Here is a 20,923-nt window from a genome sequence, read left to right as displayed (position 1 = left end):
CCCCCTAAAGAGACAGACTGGGTAAAAATTAACAGAACACATCAAGAAAGTAAGGAGTCAGTACATGCATACTATGAGAGGCTGATTCTAGCTTTTAAACAGTTCAGTGGAGACGAGAACCTGAGTGAGAAGGATTTGAGTCATTTCGTATACAGATTTGTATATGGCTTACATCCAGAAATTGGTGAAATGATAAAACAACATACTGTCGATTGGCAAAACAAGAAAATAGATGAAGTATTGAGACATGCTAAATATTTCAGCGATGAGATTGAGGCAAAACAGCAAAAATTGAAAGAGAAAGCTATGTGGGCACAGGTAAAAGTAGCGGAAAGGCAGGAAGCTCAATTAGTAGAACAAGCAAATAACACAGGAACAAGACTGAGATTTGGTCCTGGGAAAGGTAACATAGAAGAAGCCAAGAAGAAGTTCCCATGCCATAATTGCGGTAGGTTAGGGCATTGGAAATCCAAGTGTAAATTTCCTCAGAGTACTCATAATGAAAATCCATCATTGAATCCACAGGTGCAGAATGAGGTGAGTGGTCAACTGCAGCAACAGCAGCAGGTTGTTACCCTACAAAATCAGGTGCCAAAACCGCCTTTTCCGCAGAGCAGAAACTCTCAGAAGTATAGTAGTGAATCGGGATTCTACAATGAAGAACAAGTAAATAAGCTGCCACGCGCTCGCGCTGTTTCGCAGTATTGGCTGCAACGAGATGAAAGTGACTCAGAAGAAAGCTATTGACGGTGCCGAAGGGAGGAAGAAGAGTGCGTACTTGGCGCGACTCTAGAAGTAGACCAGACAGGACCATTTGTTAATGATGAAAATATTACTTTCCTAGTGGATACTGGCGCTACTCGATCAACTGTTAGATCAGCTGACGTTAAGAATCTTCCTCTCTCGGATGAAACAATCCAAGTAGTTGGTGTGTCCAACAGACAGATTAAAACTTATCAAACAGAACCAGTGAAAGTTAGTATAGGGAAATTTTCAGAAATGCACCGCTTTGTTGTGTGCGATACTAGTCCTGTGAATTTACTAGGTAGGTACCTGTTGTGCAAAATGAATTGCACCATATTTTGTACTCCAGATGGAATAGCGTTTGAAACACCAGATGATGATGTACTGTATAAAATGACAATAGCTAATTGAGAGAATGAGGTTACTGAAACCTATGCTGTATTCAATCCTGATGAACTACCTAAAGAATTGAAGCAGTCCATAAAAGCAGAAGTATGGGATTTCACTGGAGAAGATGTAGGACTGATGAGAAATGTAGATCCAATAAAAATAACTGTAAAGGAAGGAGTAAGCTATCCAAATGTCCCTCAATATAAATTGACACCTGAGATAATTGAAGGAGTAACTCCAATAATAGAAAAGATGATCAAGCAAGGAATTTTGAGAGAAATAATGAGCAGTCCATGTAATTCGCCAATAATGGGACTGAAAAAGCCCAATGGGAAATTCAGAATAGTGCAAGACCTGAGAAAAGTGAATAAAATTGTTGTGTCATGTTGTCCCATTGTACCAAATCCATCAGTGATTTTATATCCGATTCCCCATGATGCAGAATGGTATACAGTGATTGATCTATGCCATGCTTTCTTTTCTATCCCATTGCATCATGACAGTCAGCAAATTTTTGCATTTAGTTTTGGTGAGCGTATCTTGGCATGGTGCCGAATCCCACAGACAGCCCCTCAATATTTAATCAGCTATTGAAGAAGTCTTTGGAAAGTCTAGAAATGCCCAAAAATTCAGTGTTAGTTCAATACATTGATGACCTTCTGGTAGCATCAAAAACACGTGAAGCCTGTGAGGTTGACACTATAGCATTGTTAAATCATTTGGCAGACGGAGGATTAAAGGTGTCACCATCAAAACTACAGTTTTGTAAAAAGGAAGTACAGTATTTAGGACATAACATTAAGAAAGGACTGAGGAAAATAACAATAGACAGAATCAGAATCATAAAAGGAATGAGAGCCCCCATGACCCAAAGAGAGGTGAGAATGTTTCTGGGGATGGTAGGATACTGTCGTCAGTGGATTGGCAATTTTTCTTTGATTGCAAAACCTTTAGTACGACTGACAAGAAGTGATGTGAAAGATCCCATTGAGTTGAACAACGAAGAATTGGCGGCATTTAAACGATTAAGAGATGGTTTGTGTGAAGCACCTGCATTAGGCATGCCTGACTATGAGAAAGAGTTTGAGTTGTATTGCAGTGAGAGAAATGGATGTGCACTCTCTGTGTTGTTACAGAAGCATGGAAAAATGAGGAGACCAATTGCATATTTTTCATCAATGCTCGACCCAGTAGCTGTAGCTTTACCTGGGTGTCTGAAAGCAGTAGCTGCAACATGTCGAAGTTTGGAGCAGAGTGAAGGAATTGTGATGGGATATCCATTGAAAGTGTTTGTACCTCATGATGTGGCGATCCTTTTAACGAGGAGTCGTACTCAGTATATGACACATAGTCGGCTGACTAAGTATGAAAAGGTCATATTAGGAGCGACCAATGTAAGCCTTGTGAGATGTTTAAATGTGAACCCTGCAACATTGTTGCCTGACGCTGAAAATGTGGAATTCAGAGATGAAGCAGATCATGATTGTTTGGATGTACTTGACTTCTGCACAAAACCACAGCCAGATATAAAAGATGTACCTTTGCTAGAAAGTGATTTTGTGATGTTTGTTAATGGGTCATGTTTAAGAACAGATGAAGGAGTGCTGAGTGCCGCATATGCAGTATGCACAGTCGCAGCAGTAATGGAAGCATCCTATCTGAAAGGAGTAAAATCAGCCCAAGTGGCAGAACTAGTGGCCCTAACTAGAGCATGTAAGATCGGGAAAAGTGTAAGAGTGACTGTGATAACTGACAGCCAGTATGGCTTCGGGGTTGTCCATGATTTCGGCCAACTATGGCTACAAAGAGGTTTCCTGACCTCAAGTGGAACTCCTATTAAGAATGCTGAAGTGGTTGGAAAGTTGCTTAAGGCGATACAGCTGCCTAGACAAATGTCTGTGGTGAAATGTGCTGCCCATAGTCCATGTGGTGATTACATCACTACCGGAAACCGATACGCCAATGACATGGCACAATATTGCGCATGCAATCAAAATTCTATCAATCGGGCTAAGGAAAGGGAAATGTTTTCTTGCTCCTTAATGTTTACTAACATTGTGGGAACTTGGGAAGAGGTGAGACAATTACAGGAAGAAGCAGGAGATGAGGAAATGAAACAGTGGCTAAAAGCAGGATGTGCACCAAGAGAAAAAGATCATGTGTGGGTCTATCGAGATGGAAGACCAGTTATGCCTGATAGCATGATGTCTACCATGGCACGGATGTATCATGGCCATGGACACTTAGGGAGAGATGCCATGATCAGGTCATTTAAGCAGACCTGGTACAATCCAAAGTTTAGACTTGTAGCAGAAAGTCTATGTCAGAGATGTCTAATATGTCAGGAATACAATCCTGGGAGAAAGAGGTAGTGAGTCTAGGAACCATAGATCGAGAAGGAGGGCCTTTTACCAGAATGCAAGTGGATTTCATTGAGATGCCTCCCTGTAACAGACTGAGGTATGTGTTGGTTATGGTCTGCCTGTTCTCCAGGTGGGTGGAAGCATTTCCAACAAGAAGAAATGATGGGATGACAGTGGCAAAGCTACTTTTGAGAGAATTCATCCCAAGGTTCGGGTACCCAGTGACAATTGAATCAGACCGAGGAGGACACTTTCATAATGAAATCATAAAATTGATTTGTGAAGCATTGAATGTACAACAGAAACTACATTGTGCCTATCGACCAGAAGCTTCTGGCGTAGTTGAACAAATGAATGGTACTATCAAAAATAGAATAGGGAAAATGTGTTTGGCCACAGGTATGAAATGGCCTGATGTCTTGCCTCTAGTACTCATGACTATTAGATCAATTCCAGATAGAACCACAGGGTTAAGCCCCCATGAAATCATCATGGGACGCGTCATGAGACATGTGTTCATACCAGTCAACAAGCTGATGACTATAACTGATGACATGGTGTTGGAATACTGTAAAGGCCTGGCTGACACAGTTCATTCTGTGTTTCATCAGGTTGGAGCCACCAACCCTTGAAAAGAAGCCAGCCCATGATCTAAGCCCAGGGGACTGGGTAAGGATAAAAGTCCACAGAAGAAGAAACTGTTTGGTCCCAAGGTGGGGAAAACTGAGACAAGTCATTCTGACCACGACCACAGCTGTAAAGTGTGCTGGATTGAAAAACTGGATCCATGCAAGTCATACTCTGAGAATTCCAAATCCAGTGGACAGCACAGAAAAGGAATATTTTGATGAATCAGAGTCAAGTACTGAGTCAGATGACGAAGAGTCAAAAACAAGAGAAAACGCTGAAAGGGGGGAAACAGGACCAAGTCTAGCATTGGTCCCCAGAAGTAGCTCTCTGAGAAGAAGGTTGCAGATTTCTGATACCAGTTCAGATTCTGAAAACGAACAAGGGATACAAGGCCCCAGAAAAGAACATGGAAAGAAGAAAGGAAAAGATAATGAAGAAGCAGTGAAAGAAATTCGGGAAAAATAAGTTCCAGATGAAAGACTGAGAGAAATTCCACCTGAAATAACAGATTTAAGTGAACAAGGGACAGGTACAGAGAGTGAGGGACAGATTTCTGTTGAAGACCCCCGAGGAGGTGTAGGGAACAACAACATCCAGTTAGGTGAAGGGACAAGTAGTCAGCAGGAAGATTGCGTGTCGGAGACTCGAGGAGGGACAGAAGTAGGTAAATCAAAACAAGTGGTGGAAAAGGAGATTGTTGGAAAGAAAAAGCAAGTTGAGACAGAATCTGAAGAGAGCGAAAATGAAATACCTGAAGGTCGAGTTCTAAGGAAAAGAGCTTGGAGAAATGAAAAGAATGACAAAGGAAGTAAGTTGAAAAGAGCTGCAATAGACGAAGTTTGGCCAAATAAAATAAAGAAATTGAGATATCGGCTGACACGAGTAAATTCACCAAGAGCTGAACAGGTGAATGAAGTGACAAGTCAAGATAAATCAAAGGAAGAAGAGACAAATGTAACTAGAGAAAGCAGAAGAACAAGGAAACCTAACCAGAAGTATAAGTCACCGGAATGGACGTACGTGGCCCTGCCTGAAGAAAAACAAGAGGCAGATAGTCAAGGAAATCCAGAGGAGGCTGTACTGAAAGTGGTTAAAGAAGAGGAAGAATCAGAAATCCTGAGAGTTCTCTTGTCTGACATTGGAGAAGAAGAAGCGGAAATTCAGGAAATTCTGTATCCGGACTACGAGAAGAAGGCAAAAGATGATGAGATGCCAAACTGAATAAATTCAGAAAGCCACTTATGAAGAAATAATAAAAATAAGTCAAAAGATAGAAACTGGTAGAACCAAGTAGAGGCTTAGAGCCTTGGGTTAGAAAATTAGTTGTGAAATAGAAGAGGCTAAGTCAAAAGACACGGTCCATTTTAGCAGAGATGGCTAACATAGAAAGTCGTAAAGGTAGATGTACATTCATGAAAAGATGGTGTAAAATGTGTTGTTGTTGTACAGGATTATTAATGCTTTTATGGAGCATACTTGCTCTTGTGATCTCTTTTAAAGTTACTATAGATACATTAGAAGGACATAGTGAGAATAAAACGAACGTAGGGAAAATTCCAAAGGTAGTACCGACAGTAATAGATAAAAATTATTTACACAAAGATAGGTCTATAACAGATTTTTCTAATAATGTGTTTTCAAAATTATTGTATGAAGATGTAAAAACGATGGATGTAAGGGACTGCTACGTTTGCATGCAGTTACCTGCCTTTGTTGCAGAGGGAGTGACTTATCATCACCTTCTAGCAACATATGGAATAACCTGTAGTGTAATAGCTAGTTTGTTTTATCAGACAGGAAGATTAGAAAATTATTTTTCAGATATAGACAACATTTTTGCACAAGTACCTGTTAATAATAAATTAAATAAGGTGAAACCTGCTAAAGTATTAGGTGAATTGTTCTTAGAGACTAAAGAATTAACATTAGAAGCTATATTTAAAAATAATTTGACTTGCAGTTTACAGAAAGAGGAAAAGATATTTTTGGATATGGTTGAGGAAAAAAGACATAAAATGCAAAGAAAGGCATCAGAAGGAAGGGTGGAGAAAACTGCATGGGATGTAGAAATGGAAAAACATTTGATGAAGGGAGAATCTACTTCAACAATAGCTGTAGATTGGCTGCAGAAAGGGAAATTTTGCATAAGAAGGAATCAAACTGTATACGATAATTACTTTTTGGGAAACAGTGAGTGCCATGATACATACCGAATCATGGGTGGATGGGGATTTAAAGGTGGAAGAGATCCAGTTTTCCCTGGATTATACTTTATTTGTGGGAACAAGGTATATTATCGTTTGCCAGACCACTGGTATGGCATATGTTATGTAGGCCTGGTATTTCCAAAAATCTTCCATATGGATAGAGGAGAAGATGGTGTACGTATTTTAAGTAATCATATAATACGTAGTAAGAGAGAATCTTGGACAGAAATTGTAGGAGACATTTTTGGAGCATTGATACCAGCAGTGGGAATATCTCTGAATGCAAACAAAATTAGAAAATTATCAACAGTAGTGGATCGCTTGTCAACAAGCACCGCTGGAGGGTTTTTATTGGTAAATACTGAAATGGTTGCCATGCGTGCTATGGTGATGCAAAATCGACTTGCCCTTGATATACTTTTAGCAAAAGAGGGTGGAGTCTGTGGAATGCTGAAAGTTCAACATTGTTGCACTTACATTCCAGATGAAAGTAAAGGTCTGAAGGTTTATATTAGAAATATTACCGAACTGCATGATGAAATTGTACCACTGGAGGTTGAAAGTGTTTGGGAAAGAATTGGAAAGAAGATATCAGCTATTAAAAATTTCTTAGTTAAGATAGGTAGTACCTTTATAGGTAAAATATTATTTCCACTAACATGTGTGATCTTTGCAATATTAGTGTTAAGATTAGGTTGTATGTGTTGTAAAAACAAGAAAAATAAGAAAAGAATAAAAAGAGAAAAAGAAAAAAGAAAAGACAAGGATCAGGAAAGAGAATTGGAAGAGATAGAATTAGAAGAGTGGAAGGAGGGTATGTATAAAACAGCAAAAAGAGAAGAATTGGGAGAAACTAAATTATGAATAAGAGCAAGAACGCATTTTGAAAATTTCCGTAAAAGGAAAAAACTAAAATGTTGTGGGTGTGGTGATAAAATCACCAAAGGGGGGATTGCTGGAGCGGGTAATATAAAACTTTTTGTATACCCTCTTCATTTTGCATGTTCATATTAACTTGATTAATTAACTAATAGTAATCTTATTGATTGATTTGCAGTGGTTAATTATCAACCTTACTAATATGTGAATTACACGTGGGATTTGCATGGCCTAATTAATACGTAAATTAAAATAAGTACGCATACTAATGATAGACAATTAGAATATTGCATGATACATGTTGCTTTTGTGGTGTATTTGTGATTCGTGCTTTACAAAGTGAGTATAAACCGCATAAGTGTTGCTTTTTGCTAGATACATACACACACATATGGGTATTAGCGAGGGAATAACATTTTATTAGTCATTTCTATGTATTAATTATGTTTTGTGTTGGGGGCGTGGCCAAGCCGCAGGCTAAGATGGCCGCACGGCGTTGAAGCTCCGCCATCGACCCGGCGCAAACCCTGCTTTCCTCGCCCTCCTGATGCGGGCGCGGGACGCCAGACGCTGCCGCTGACCCTACTACGACCCCGGAGTGCGCTGGGATGCAGAACGGACCTCCCGGGCCACGGGGGCGCCCGGTGACGACCACACCATCCTGAGGCCTAAGATGGCGGGCTGATCCGGGAATGGGGGACTCGAGTGCGAGGAGGGCGGCCGGCCGAGAGACAGGCACCCGGGGGGCTCGGAGGGGGGGGCATTGAGCACCGTGGTGCTGGCTGGCGGGGACCCGCTTCTTTCTCCCTTCGCCGTTGCGGACCGGAGGACGACCGGGCGCACGGCTCTGGCCCTGCGCTCCGGCCGCGGCCTCGCTCGTTATCTCCTCCCTGGGGCCCCGGGCTAATCCGGTCGGGGAGCCTGGGAGGGGTGGCGAGACGGCCTGCTAGCGGTGGGGGGGGGCGGTTGGGGCCCTGCGCTGGGCCCGACACCCGGGTTGTCTCTGCCTCATTACTTGGGCCCTCTCGGGGTTTGCCATGTGCTCCGCGGCCGGTTGGTGCGTTCCTCCCTTGCCCCTCCCGGCGGCGCCGAGTCGTGGCTGCTGAATACATCGCGATGGCGCACTTGATGTTCCATTGGGGCCCTGCTGGCTACACGGAGTCGTGGCTCTTGCCTGCTGCACAGTGAGGTCGTGATCTGTCCGGTGCCCGGGGGGCCCGCCATCATCAGTGCTCCAGACCAGATTGGCTAAGGATTAGCCGGACGCTCCATCGCACCATCGCCTCCCTTGCTCTACACACGACTGGCGGGTGGCCGTCTGGCGGTTGTGGGAATGGGTCGCAAGGACCCCAAACAGAAAACGCTGCAGTTCGAGAAACTGTCTGAGCAGCCCGCGGATAACCCCCCTGACATGCCAGACCCGGCTGGTGGGGCGACCGGCGGCTCGACGGCCCATGCCCCGGCCCCGGACTGGCTACAGGAGATGCGTGCCGGCTTCAGGGCCCTGGATGGTCGCTTTGACGCCCTAGATAAGACGCTGGAAACTATGGGGGCCAAAATCCAGGCCCACGACAAGCGTTTGGGAGAGGCTGAGGCCCGGATCTCGGCATTGGAGGATAAATCGGTGCAGGAGATCAAAAGGGTGGACAGATTGGAGCGCATATTGAAGGAAGTGGCCAGCAAAAACGAAGATTTGGAATCGCGCAGTCGGCGCAACAATGTACGGATTATTGGGGTTCCGGAGTCCACGGCCACGGGCAGGCTGGATGTTTTTGTGGAACAACTGTTGGCTGATATCTTTGGGAGAGACTCCTTCACTCCTGGCTTCGTGGTGGAGCGTGCCCACCGCTCCCTGGGGCCGAGACCTAACCCGGGGCTCCCGCCTCGCCCCCTGATTGCCCGCATTATGAACTTCCGAGACCGTGACACGGCCTTGCGGCTTGCCAGAGAGAAGGGCGAGATTACTTGGCAAGGTTCAAGACTTTCATTCTACCCAGACTTCACCGCCATGGTCCAGGAGGCCAGGCGTAAGTATGCGGGGGTGAAGGCGGCGCTCCGGAACCTAGGCCTTAAATATGGCATGCTCTATCCGGCCCGGCTCCGGGTCGATGTTGATGGCCGAGCTCGGCTATTTGACAATCCCGCTGCGGTGCAGGAGTTTTGCCGTACCTACAAGCCGCGCAGAGGCCCGCCGGGGGGGATGAGGGTGGACGGTCTCCCCCTGGTAGTGGGGCTGCGGGCAGCCAGGACCTGTTCTTATCCTCCGGTGTCGGCTGAGACTGCGCCCGTTACCGAACTTTGCACTGTTTTGACTTTGGTTATTTGAGGACGTATTAACATTTGGAGTATATTTGTGCTGCAGCGCTGGGTTGATTGTGGATCGTTGTCACCCCCCTTTGGTTGAAACCGCTGGGATCGTTTTTTGTTGCGATGCTCTACTTTTTGCTGTTTGGTTACACTGGGTATTACTGCCTAGAGCTATGTTCTTTTTTTCCAGAATTTGGATTGCCTCACGTTTGCGTGGTTTGGCTGGGTGGGGGGAGGGGGGTAGGGGTAAGCAATTTTGATTCTTCTAATACGGCTATGTGTGAACGAACTTTATTGATACACAGTGACATTCCGATTTTGCTGCTCCCATCACTTGCTGACTGCCATCAATGGCCCACATAGGTTTGAATGAAGCTCCTCTAAATCTATCGTTAATGACTTGGAATGTCCGGGGCCTGAACAACCGGAGTAAATGCAAACAAGTACTGCATTACTTAAATCGGCATCGGGTGGACATTGCTTTTCTTCAAGAGACTCATCTGCATGGCCCAATGCCCTCCCGCTTTGCGGCTTCCTGGGGCGCTCACCGATACTTTGCCAATTACAGTAATTACCCCAGAGGCACTGCGGTGCTGATCCATAAGAGAGTCCCGTTTCAGTGCCAGACGTTTCTGGGGGACAGGGAGGGGCGCTACTGTATTGTACAGGGGGTCTTGATGGGCCATGTTGTCACTCTTGTCTGTGTGTATGCCCCCAACACTGATTCCCCGGATTTTTTCAATGCGCTTGCGGCCCAACTGGTAACCCTAGCGCCGGCTGGCGTCTTGCTGGGCGGCGACCTAAACATGTTGCTGGATGTGGGGCTGGATAGCACCTCTGGGGCCACAGACTCTAAGCCTAGGGCAAGGCGCGCATTCCAGGACCTTTGCCGTCGATTCTCGTTGACGGATATATGGCGCACGCCACACCCGAACACTACTGACTACACACACTTTTCAGGGCAGCACAACACTTGGACCAGAATTGACTACTGGCTCCTCTCCCCGGGCCTGTCCCCTTGGTTCCGCGCGTTGAGGACGTTCCCGAGAACGTACTCGGACCACTCTCCAGTCCTGCTTGGCTTAGACGTTCCTCGACCTGAGGGGTTTGAGCGGCAGTGGCGCTTCCCTGGGAGGGCGCTGCTGGATGACCTTTTTGTGCACGAGGTTTCCGAGGCCATAGAGGACTACTTCACCATCAATACTGGCTCGGTGGACTCGTGGGCAGTGCTCTGGGATGGGTTTAAGGCATACATCAGAGGGGTCTGCATAGCTAAGCACGCGGGGGTCCGGAAAGTATTGCGCGCCACAATAGCACAACTGGAGACACAGCTAGACGCGCTAGACACTGAGGCGCAGCAGGCACCCGCGGACGAGGTATTTACCAGGCGCTTACGACTGTTGTCTGACTTCCGGGAGGCCGCGGACAGGGAGATCCTTTATCTGGGGAAATACCAGGTCGCGCGTAGGTATGGAGAGGGGGACAGACCAGGGCGCACGCTAGCGCAGGCCTTGCGACCACCATACAGCAAGTCCCTGATCGCCGAGGTGCGGGGCACGGACGGGGAGCTCCGCACAACGCCCGCTGAGATCCGGGACGAATTCCTGGCCTACTACACAGATCTATACACCACCAAGTTGGGTGACTCCGCGGCCGCGCGTGCGGCCTATTTATCGGAAATCGCTCTTGTGTTCCTGGATAGGGGCATGCAGGAGTTCATGGCGGAACCTATAACGGTGGCGGAGGTGCGGGGGGCGATCAAAGTGCTTCGGGGCTCTTCTGCCCCGGGCCTTGATGGCTTCTCCGCTGACTTCTACAAGGCCTTTTCGGATCTGCTGGCGCCCAAGCTAATAGAGGTGTATGCGGAGGCCTTGGAGCGTGGCTCCCTCCCGTCAACTCTTAGTGAGGCGGTCATTGTGCTGCTCCCGAAGTCGAATAAGGACCCGACATTGTGTGGGTCGTACAGGCCCCTCTCCCTCTTAAACACTGACTATAACATCTTGGCCAAAATAGTGCCCAACAGGCTTTCCCAGCTGATGGAATTCATTATATCGCCCGCACAGTCCGGCTTTGTCCCCCGCCGCTCGACGTCGCTGAATTTGCGTACGCTCTTCACGGTTCTGCACAGAATTAACCCGACCACTCCGGCTGCAGCGATCCTCCTAGACACCGAAAAAGCGTTCGATTCCTTGGAATGGCCTTTCTTTCTTTCCGTCATGGAGCGCATGGGCATGCCCGCGAACTTCCTGGCGACTGTCAGACTCCTTTATAGTCGCCCTACGGCCCATTTGCGTCTCAACGGCACGCTATCTCGCCCATTCTCGCTCACGCGCGGTACGCGGCAGGGTTGCCCGCTTTCACCGCTCTTGTTCATTTTGGCTATGGACCCCCTGATTCGGCATTTCCAAGAGCGGCACCTCCACAGGGGTCTCCAGTTTCGGACGGGCCCATTGCTGGCCTCTCTCTATGCCGATGACACAATCCTGTATGTCAGGGAGCCGCAGGCCAACCTTGCCCCCTTGATACATGAGATCCTTCGTTTCGGTAGCCATTCGGGCCTGGGCATAAATTGGCATAAGTCCATCATCTTCCCACTGACTATCGGCACCTCCCCATGGCAATGTGAGTTCCCTCTGGATTGGTGCTCAGACTCGGTGCGGTACTTGGGCATACAAATACATTTGAACACGGACGAAATCATCCGCCTCAACTATGGCCGCGCGATTGCGCGACTGGAGACTCAGGTGGATGGGTGGCTGCGGCTCCCGCTCTCTATGTCCGCCAGGATAGCTATTCTTAAAATGATAGTGCTCCCCAAATTCTTGTATCTTTTCAATAACATCCCTATCCCTCTGACCCGGGCCTTCTTCTCCACCCTGCGGTCCCTCATGATTAGACTGGTCTGGGGCGGGAAACACCCCCGGATCCGCTGGGCGACCCTCATACTCCCACAAGATCGTGGCGGCCTTGGAGTGCCTGATTTATATTTATACTATCTAGTCGATCAGTGTGCACATGCCTATGCCTGGTACCACCCTGATGCTCGGATCCCATTCCTTCGCCCAGAGGCGGACTTTGTCCTCCCGGGTCGCCTGTCGACGGTGCTGCCCAGAGGTGTCCCCAGGGACCCAAAGGACATTCAAACGGTATCTACCACCAGCTGGGCATGGAGCAGGCTCTCGCGCTATTTGGCTCAGCCTCTGCTGTATTCGTCTTCCCTCCCGATACCCAACCCTGGGCTGTTACCGGGCACGGATGAAGCACTAGTGCGACGAACGTTGACGAAATTTGACCTCACCAGGATCGGGGACTTGTACCCGGGTGGGCACATTTTCTCAGTGTCAGAGGACGCGCGATTAAGTGACGCTACATTCATGGACCGGTTCGTTCTTCGCCGGCTCTATTGCGCCGCCCGGGCGGAGATTCAGGGATTCCCCCTCGAGCCGGCCTCCCTTGAACCCCTCACCATCCTGATTGACGCCGATACGGGGGCACATATTGTTTCCAAGCTGTACAAGGCGTGCGCGGCGCGGGTCCCCTGTGCGGATGATCGTGCGCGGGAGGAATGGGGAACAGACCTGGGTAGGCCTATCACGGACGAACAATGGACGGCATGTTGCAAGGTCACCGACACAGTGTCACTGAACAGCCGTCACAAACTCCTACATTATAAATTCCTACGCCGTTGGTATATGACCCCGGTTAGACTCCACGCCATTGATCCCGCGCGGCCGCACGCCTGCTGGAAATGCGCTGCACCACATGCCGATTTTGCACACATGGCCTGGACGTGTCCGAGACTGCAGACATTCTGGGCTCAGGTTCACAAGATCCTAGAAGAGATGCTAGGGCTTACACTCATTCCCACTCCGGAGGTCGCACTGTTGGGTTATACTGTCAATTTCCCAAAGAATGTCCGTAAACTGGCCTCTCTGGGGCTTCTTCTAGCCAAGCGGGAGATAGCAAGGCACTGGGGGAGGAAGACAGCTCCCACGTCCAAGACATGGCTTACGGCCATGGCTTTCTGCAGCACGAATAGCGAGATCTACTCTAGTCTCCTCCCAACGATAGCGCGTCCTAGGGACATCTGGGGCCCTTATAAAACATACATTGCAGGCTTTCCTGGCTCGACCCCGCCATCCCCGAGTCCCGGAATAGCTCCCACTGGAGTGGGGTAGGTCGTACCAACCCAATGTTACGCAGATGTAAGGGTCCTGCTGGGGTGTCGACGCAGGGATATTCAGCTCCTGGGGTCAGGTACTGTACACCGCATGGCGTTTTCCCATGTTAGAGATGAGGGCGGGGGAGGGGGACGTCTTTAGTACCCTAGAGACAGCTCACGGGTCAGGGATCCCCCTGGTTCAGGTTCGGGCAAGTGTTGATGATGGATTGGTAGATGGGGTCTTGTTGTCGGTTGCATTCATGATGTGGTATTGTTTATCTAAGGACCGGAAATGTCACAATGCTGCTACTGATTTGTTATTTGTTGATCGCACAGCCGCAAACTCTGTATTATTTGATTTGTCTAATTTCAATAAAACTTTAAACAAAAAAAAAACAACAACAAAAAAAAATATATATGTTTTGTGTTTCTATTGTTTAAATTGACCATTTGGGCCTATTGTAAAATGGCCGCTTCCTGTACCCGACTTGACTGACAACATTCCATGAGGTTCTGGGTGAAGTGCGCCTGCGCTAACGCCAGCAACAGTGGCCTCGTCTTGACCCTAACCAGACTGTACCCACCAAGGTCGCCCTGGGAAACAAGCCAGTTTTCCAAAGAACAATAAGACTCCTCTTAAATCCGGAACAAGCAGGACCAATGACCTAAGAGACATTATTTTGTGAAAACCCTGTCATACGATTTTGGACTGTCCAATCAGGAGTGGCGGAAACCAATATTTGTTACTTTCAACATTGATTTTACTATAAATTATGGTAGAATAGGGAGGTTGAGGGTGGCTTTTCGTTTTCCTGACGTTATGCTGATGGAGAGGACGGTGACACTGCAGGACAGCTGTTTCCCTGAATCTTTGATGGACTGATCTGATGCCCAATTTCCTGCTGAACTGAACTCTTGAATTAAATGGGCATAGAGTGACAGAACGACTGAATTTGACTTAGAGGACGACAATTAGCCAGAATAGGTAATTATGATGATTGACTGCCCGAATAACCAATGACTTAACTTGCATTAATTAGATAAAGATTGATTTGATTCATTACAGAAACGAGTTGGGTTGTTTATGTATGGAAAATGTATGAATGCAAAGTGATTAGAGAATTAGAAAGTGAACCTAAACCAGCAACTAGCTGATCCATCACCAACGGATGAGAGGAATACCAAAGGAGGAAATTGGTGCCTAATGAGTAATAGAGGGTTATGCAGAATTATTGCTCTTTGGGGTCAAGGGTTATTTCCTTTCATATCAGCATATGGAACAACCATCTCCCTAGAAAAGCAGACCGATGATGAGTGAAAGTTGGTGTTATGGGCCCAACCAGCAAATGTAGTGATTGAGTGCGTTTGTGAAATCTTTGGTCTGTGACGGAGGGAGGGATTTTGTATTCTATGCTGCATCACCCTTACATCCATGAACGCTGGTGCCACCGCACCCGCTGCACTATTTGATAGCTACCCTCCTGAGTGAAAGGCTTTTAAAAGATGGCTTCCTTTTGTGTGACAATACGAGGGATTTCAAAAAAGGCATCTTTTTAACAGTTCAAAGACTTTGAAAAAGCATCTTTCATTGTTAAGTGTTAAACATTCACAAAATAGCTCATCTAGGAAACAACGGAAACATTTCGAGCACACACCTTTTTGTGATACTTACCTTTTCTCCATTTAAACAAGTTACTGTTTCTGACAGTACAAATTCTCCCACCCTTAATTTTAACGAACATGAATACTTGCAAACCTCTCCGTCCATGACAGTGAGTAGTTTCTCAATGCTCAGTTCATCAGCCAGCGAAGGGTTCTCGAGGCACAGGGTCAGTTTTTTCTAAAGAAGATAATACATTTAGAATGGTGAGGTGATAGGACTATAACAGACTACATTATATTCCTTCTGTATATTTACTATTTATCCACCGACTGAAACTCAAACTGGGCAACTACTGGAATGAAAGAACATTATGATGCTGTTTTTTTTTTTAACATATTTTTATTGCCATTTTCATATTTCACACATTGTACATCATACAACGCTTTCGAATAGTTATGTCAGATCGTACAGCCAATGGTGTTACATATCATCTGTATACACTGGTGATACGTCACCGGGGAGCATAGACAACGTATAGATATATCGTAATGTGTATACCCTGTTGTCTCAGATACCTGATATGGCACATGAACTGGAGTGTAACGCAGGTATAAACTAGGGGATGGGCAATCATATCCAGCTTACGCTAGCGAGTGCATGAAACGTCGTATGGGAAAGGCACCTCTATGACTCATAATTGCCTATCCTCTTAGGTTCGACCTAAAACTGCGATAGCTTACCCGATGCTGGGGCCTGTTATGAGATCATGTGGTCGGGATTTCGAGAGATTGATTAGGCAGGGTCTGTGCAGGGCTGACAATGTGGGTGGGCCGTCTGTTGGATCTGCTCCCGGGGTTAGCTGCTTGAACTGATATAATAGCATGGCCCATTCCATAGATATGGGGTGTTTGCGGACCCCTCTTACTCCTTCCTCCCGCAATGTCTCCTCCTCCGCCGCCGTCCATTTGTGTGTAGCTCCCACCCAAGCCGCCAACGGTGGGTCGGTGGGGGAACGCCAGTGCATGGCGATGCTGCGTTTGGCTAAGAGCACCGCAAGGGAGAGGAAACGGGTCCGCACCCTGTGCTGCTTACTTGCGCGAAAGATGCCTATGGCACTGGCCTCCCATGTGGTCATGCAGGTTAGCCCTGTGAGGGTACCCAGGGCAGTGTGAATGTGGTGCCAGAAAATTTTGATGATGGAGCAATTCCAAAACATATGTTGGAAATCCGCATTCCGTTCATGGCATCTGGGGCATAGGAACTGAGTGTCGGGGTAGAATCGTTGGAGGCGTGCAGGTGTTAAATAGGCCCTGTGCAGAATGTAATATTGAATGTTCTCAAAGCGCGCGTTTCTAGATACCTTCTTAGGGTACTCCAAAGCCCACTCCCTCTCATGAAGTACGCGCCCAAGTTCAGCCTCCCAGATGGCTCGTAGGATCTCTAGTGGTTTATTGGTCAGTTCCCGATGGCTTTATAAAGCCATGTAGTTAGATGGCGCCCCACTCCCATGTGTAGAATCGTGTGGAGGACTGGATTTGTGTGTGGTTCCCCCTTGATTAGGTTCTGATATGGGCGGTAGCTATCTAGGAGTTGGCGGGTAAGCAGGAATTGTCCCGGGGGAAGATCGTACACTTCCACGAGACTGGGACTCCATCTCTGTTATGCCACAAGATGTCCACGTGCGAAGGGCGCTGTTTGTGTAGTAGTGTTCCTGTTTGGGCCATCCCACCAAGGTGAGTAGAGGGGAGTATAATGGAGTCCCCGGGGACATGCGGTGAATCCTCAGCTTGCACCTACGTGCCACCGACACCTGTAGAGGGTATGTGCGTTTTGGTTTAGTGCCTGGAAGGAGTAGGCGACGGATCTCCGGAACCGATATCCGTCCTGCGATGGTGTGAGTTTCTACAGTATACCTGTCTGCCGTCCAGTGAGACAGCCACTGCAGCTGTGCCGCCAAAAAGTAGGCATCGAATGAGGGGGCTCCCAAGCCTCCCTGTGTGGTGGGCAACTGCAATTTTTTTAGGGCTATTCTGTGTCTGGCCGACCCCCAAATTAGTGCGCTGAGAAGAGAGTCCAGGTCCCGAAAAAAGGCTCTGGGTGGGATTACTGGCAGATTGGTACAGAAGTACAACAATCTTGGGACCATGATCATTTTGGCCAATGCCACTCTCCCAATTGGAGCCAGCGGAAGGCTCCTCCAAAATCCGACCGCAGCCCTAATACTCGCCAATGCCCTGTTATGATTACCCTCGAACATATCTGTGGAGGAGTGATTGAGACGGATCCCGAGGTATCGAGGGGCCTCCGCGCTCCAGGGTACACGCTGAGCACCCAGTCTAACCTCCTGTGGAGGCAGATCCGGATGCAGCGGGTATATCGTGGACTTATCCCAATTTACCCGTAGTCCAGAGGCCGCTGTAAATTCCGTCAAAGTCTCCCAGAGGGGAGTCAAGTCGTCCGCGATGTCCCGCACATAGATGTAGTCATCAGCGTATAAGGAAACACTATGTACTGTGCCTGCTACCGGGATGCCCCAGCTCTCCGCCTCCCGCCGTAGTCGTATAGCTAGAGGCTCGACCGCCAGAGCAAAAAGTAGGGGGGACAACGGGCAACCCTGTCGCGTGCCCCTCTGAACTGCAAACTCCGTCGATATATGTACCGGCCCAGGCGTATCCGTGAGGTCAGCCCGGTATACAGTAGGCGCGTATAAGCTAGGAGGGTGGGCCCAATGTCCGCTCGCTGCAGCACCGCAAACAGAAACTGCCATGTGAGGCAATCAAAGGCCTTCTCAAGATCTAGGATGAGACAGGCCGCCCGGGGGTATATCCCCCTCACCTGATCCTGGATGTGGAAAACCCGGCGTATGTTCTGGGACGTGCGTCTGCCGGGTATAAATCCGCACTGATCCAGGTGGACCAAGGAACAAATGATTTGTACATATCTATCCGCAAGTGTCTTCCCAAGGAGTTTGCAATCGGCGGTGTCAGGTTCTGCCAGACGAAGTCCTCGGGATTGTGCCGATGCTCAAGGGTCCACCTCTAAACTGCCCCAAGTCCGAAGAGCAATAACCTCGAACTGGTGGGATAGTTAAGTGGGGGAAGGAAAGGATGGGAACTGCAGGGAGGGAGACCTGAGGAAACACAAGAACAATAATTAATCCCAACAGCCCAGCCACCACACCCGCCTTTCTCATCTAACTCTAGCTCATTCTTTTGGGGACCCTTCTCCCTACCTGAAAGAAAAGGCGGAAGGCTGAGACTGGAAGAGAGGTGAGGGTGAATGCACACGTCCGACCCACTGCTATGAAACAGAAGAGAAGACATACAGTAAATACAACTCTTGTATACAGGTTAGGTCATACTATGAATTGCCATAGCTCCCTTCTCATGACACATACCCCTGAGTAAGGACGGCTAGTAGAGATGTGCAGACGATCGGCCATACCCTCCTATGACTCTCTCTCCTAGTGAAAGAAATTAACACAACGCACAACTTAAAACAGGGTCTGTTTACCAGACAGCATTATCTTCATTGGCATACTGATACTCCCCAATAATATGGGGCTAATGATTGAGTCAGCTCGTGAGGCAATCAGTGCAAGGTTTTGACACCCTTGCCGTTTGTGAAACATCCGAGGTTAGCTGGAGGTTCCCATCCTAGGACCATGGGAGCTTAAACTCTATAGTTAAGGGAATATATGTCTCTCTTAGGTAATTAGTCTTTCCCTGCCAGAGCCTTTAAAGTACTGGCTCACCAACAGAGAAAGTACTCGCAAGCATGCGAGGTCACGATTCAACACGCTCCTCTGCACGAGACGCCAGCCGGCAATCTCACCAACAGAGGGGCGATATCAGCAAAGAAAAATATAGAGCGGACTTGCCACTCTAGCAAAGACACGCTTTACAGGTATTTGTTTCTCCGCACAAGATGCCCAACAGCAATCTCACCAACGGAGAAACCGGAAGCAACAACACAGGCTTAACAGAACACGGGAATCAACGAAAGAGGATAAGGCTCGTTATAGTTCCTCTGCATTAGACGCGGGGCTGCGGTCTCTCCAACAGAGGAACCCTCGGAAAAAGCCTGCTCTCCTCCTGAAGACTAGACCACAGCAGCGTGTACTCACGGTACCGCTCAGCGCAGGGAAGGACTTCACCCACGGAAGGATCTCCAGAGTCAGCAGGATCCAAACACCATCCGGACCTCGAATCAACGGCCCCGCTGCATCAGCGAGGAACTCCTATATCCGGGTTTGTGCGTAGCGTTGATCACGTGGAACGTGGTGACGCTACGCATGCAGGGAACTGTAGTTCATTCAAAAGAGTGCTACACTTCCTGGTAGCGCCGTCTCCGGGATGCCGTCAGTGTTTACCGGGCTCGCATCGTGACAGGCGGACAACAGCGATATGGGACGATAGGAGGCCATTTGCTGCGGGTCCCGATGTGGCTTCAAGAACGTCACGATTACGGACTCTCGCATGGATTTCAGTAACTCTCCCTTCTTCAGTGCCGCCGCAAACATCTCTACCAATCGAGGGACTAGGTGCACTGAGAATGTCGTGTAGTATTCTAAGGGGAACCCATCTAATCCCGGAGCTTTATTTTGGGCTAGGGCACGCAGGGCCCGTGTCACATCTGCCGCGGTTATTACTGCGTCTAGAGCCTCCCTCTCTGTCCTCGTAATTGTTGGGATAGTCAGGGGATAGAGAAAGTGATCCACTACGGTTTGTGGGGTAGAGGCCGGGTCGCTATAGATCTCCGCATAGTAGTCACAAAAATCTCCAAGAATCCCTGCCTGGGAACGCACCAGCACCCCCCCGGGGTCCAATATCTCGGTGATGGGCTTGACGTCCGTGTCCTGCCTGGCCAGCCACGCCAAGAGAGTGCCTGTTATGTCCCTCTCTTTATGCATCCGTGTAGCGTACGATCGAAAGTTGTACCTTCGTAACTCCGTAGAGGCAGCTTGATAGGCAGTTTTTGCTTCGGCTATACGCCGCGTCTCCCCCTCGGATGTGGAATCCCGTTTAGTGAGAACAGCCAAGCGTTGCTCCGCACTGGTGAGAGCCTGTTCTAGTATGCGCTTTACCCCCGATATTTGCTTCAAGCACTCTACCCAAGCTACCACCTTGAATGCATCCCATTCCACTAACGTGGATGATGCTGTACCCGAATTGCGTATGAAATAGTCTTGGATGCTTCTCTCCTGCTCGTGCGGAAGATCTGGTCCGACAGACAGTCCCGCGGCAAGCGCCAGGTGGGGACCGGCGGGTGTGGGGGCCACCAGTTTAGCTGGAGAATGTGAGCATCGTGATCGGAGATGATCCTGCCCAAGTAGTCCGTGTGGGCAATCCTGGGCAATATAGCCGCCGAGCATAAAAATCGGTCAAGACGGACGTGTAAATTGTGTGGGATGGAGTGGAAGGAGTACAATCGGGTCAGGGGGTGGCGCATTCGCCAAGCATCGGTGAGCGTCCAGTGTGTAATCCAAGCCCGGAATCTTTCAGTTTGCCTATGTGCCGGGGAGTGCGTCGGAGGGGGGTGTGAGCGGTCAAGGTTCAGGTCGAGCGTGCAGTTATAGTCTCCTCCCAGGACCCAGGATATGTAAGCAAATGGGGCAAGGACCCCTGTGAGATGGTCC

At 48.3% G+C, this 20,923-nt stretch overlaps 1 protein-coding gene across 2 annotated transcripts in view; it reads right to left on the bottom strand.

Moving 5' to 3' along the window:
• Positions 1-20,923, bottom strand: part of PRODH2 (proline dehydrogenase 2) — a 918,268-nt gene that overhangs the window by 452,680 nt on the left and 444,665 nt on the right. For both annotated transcript variants that reach the window (XM_085618909.1, XM_085618908.1), the window contains exon 4: positions 15,439-15,522. In XM_085618909.1, the coding sequence (XP_085475035.1) occupies positions 15,439-15,522 (84 nt within the window). The remainder of the gene's footprint in view (positions 1-15,438; positions 15,523-20,923) is intronic.

This window comes from Triturus cristatus, chromosome 7 (assembly GCF_964204655.1).
Source record: "Triturus cristatus chromosome 7, aTriCri1.1, whole genome shotgun sequence".
NCBI classification, from domain to species: Eukaryota; Metazoa; Chordata; class Amphibia; order Caudata; family Salamandridae; genus Triturus; species Triturus cristatus.
The sequence above is the reverse complement of the archived record's forward strand: the minus strand, read 5'-3'. Positions and strand labels throughout refer to the sequence as shown.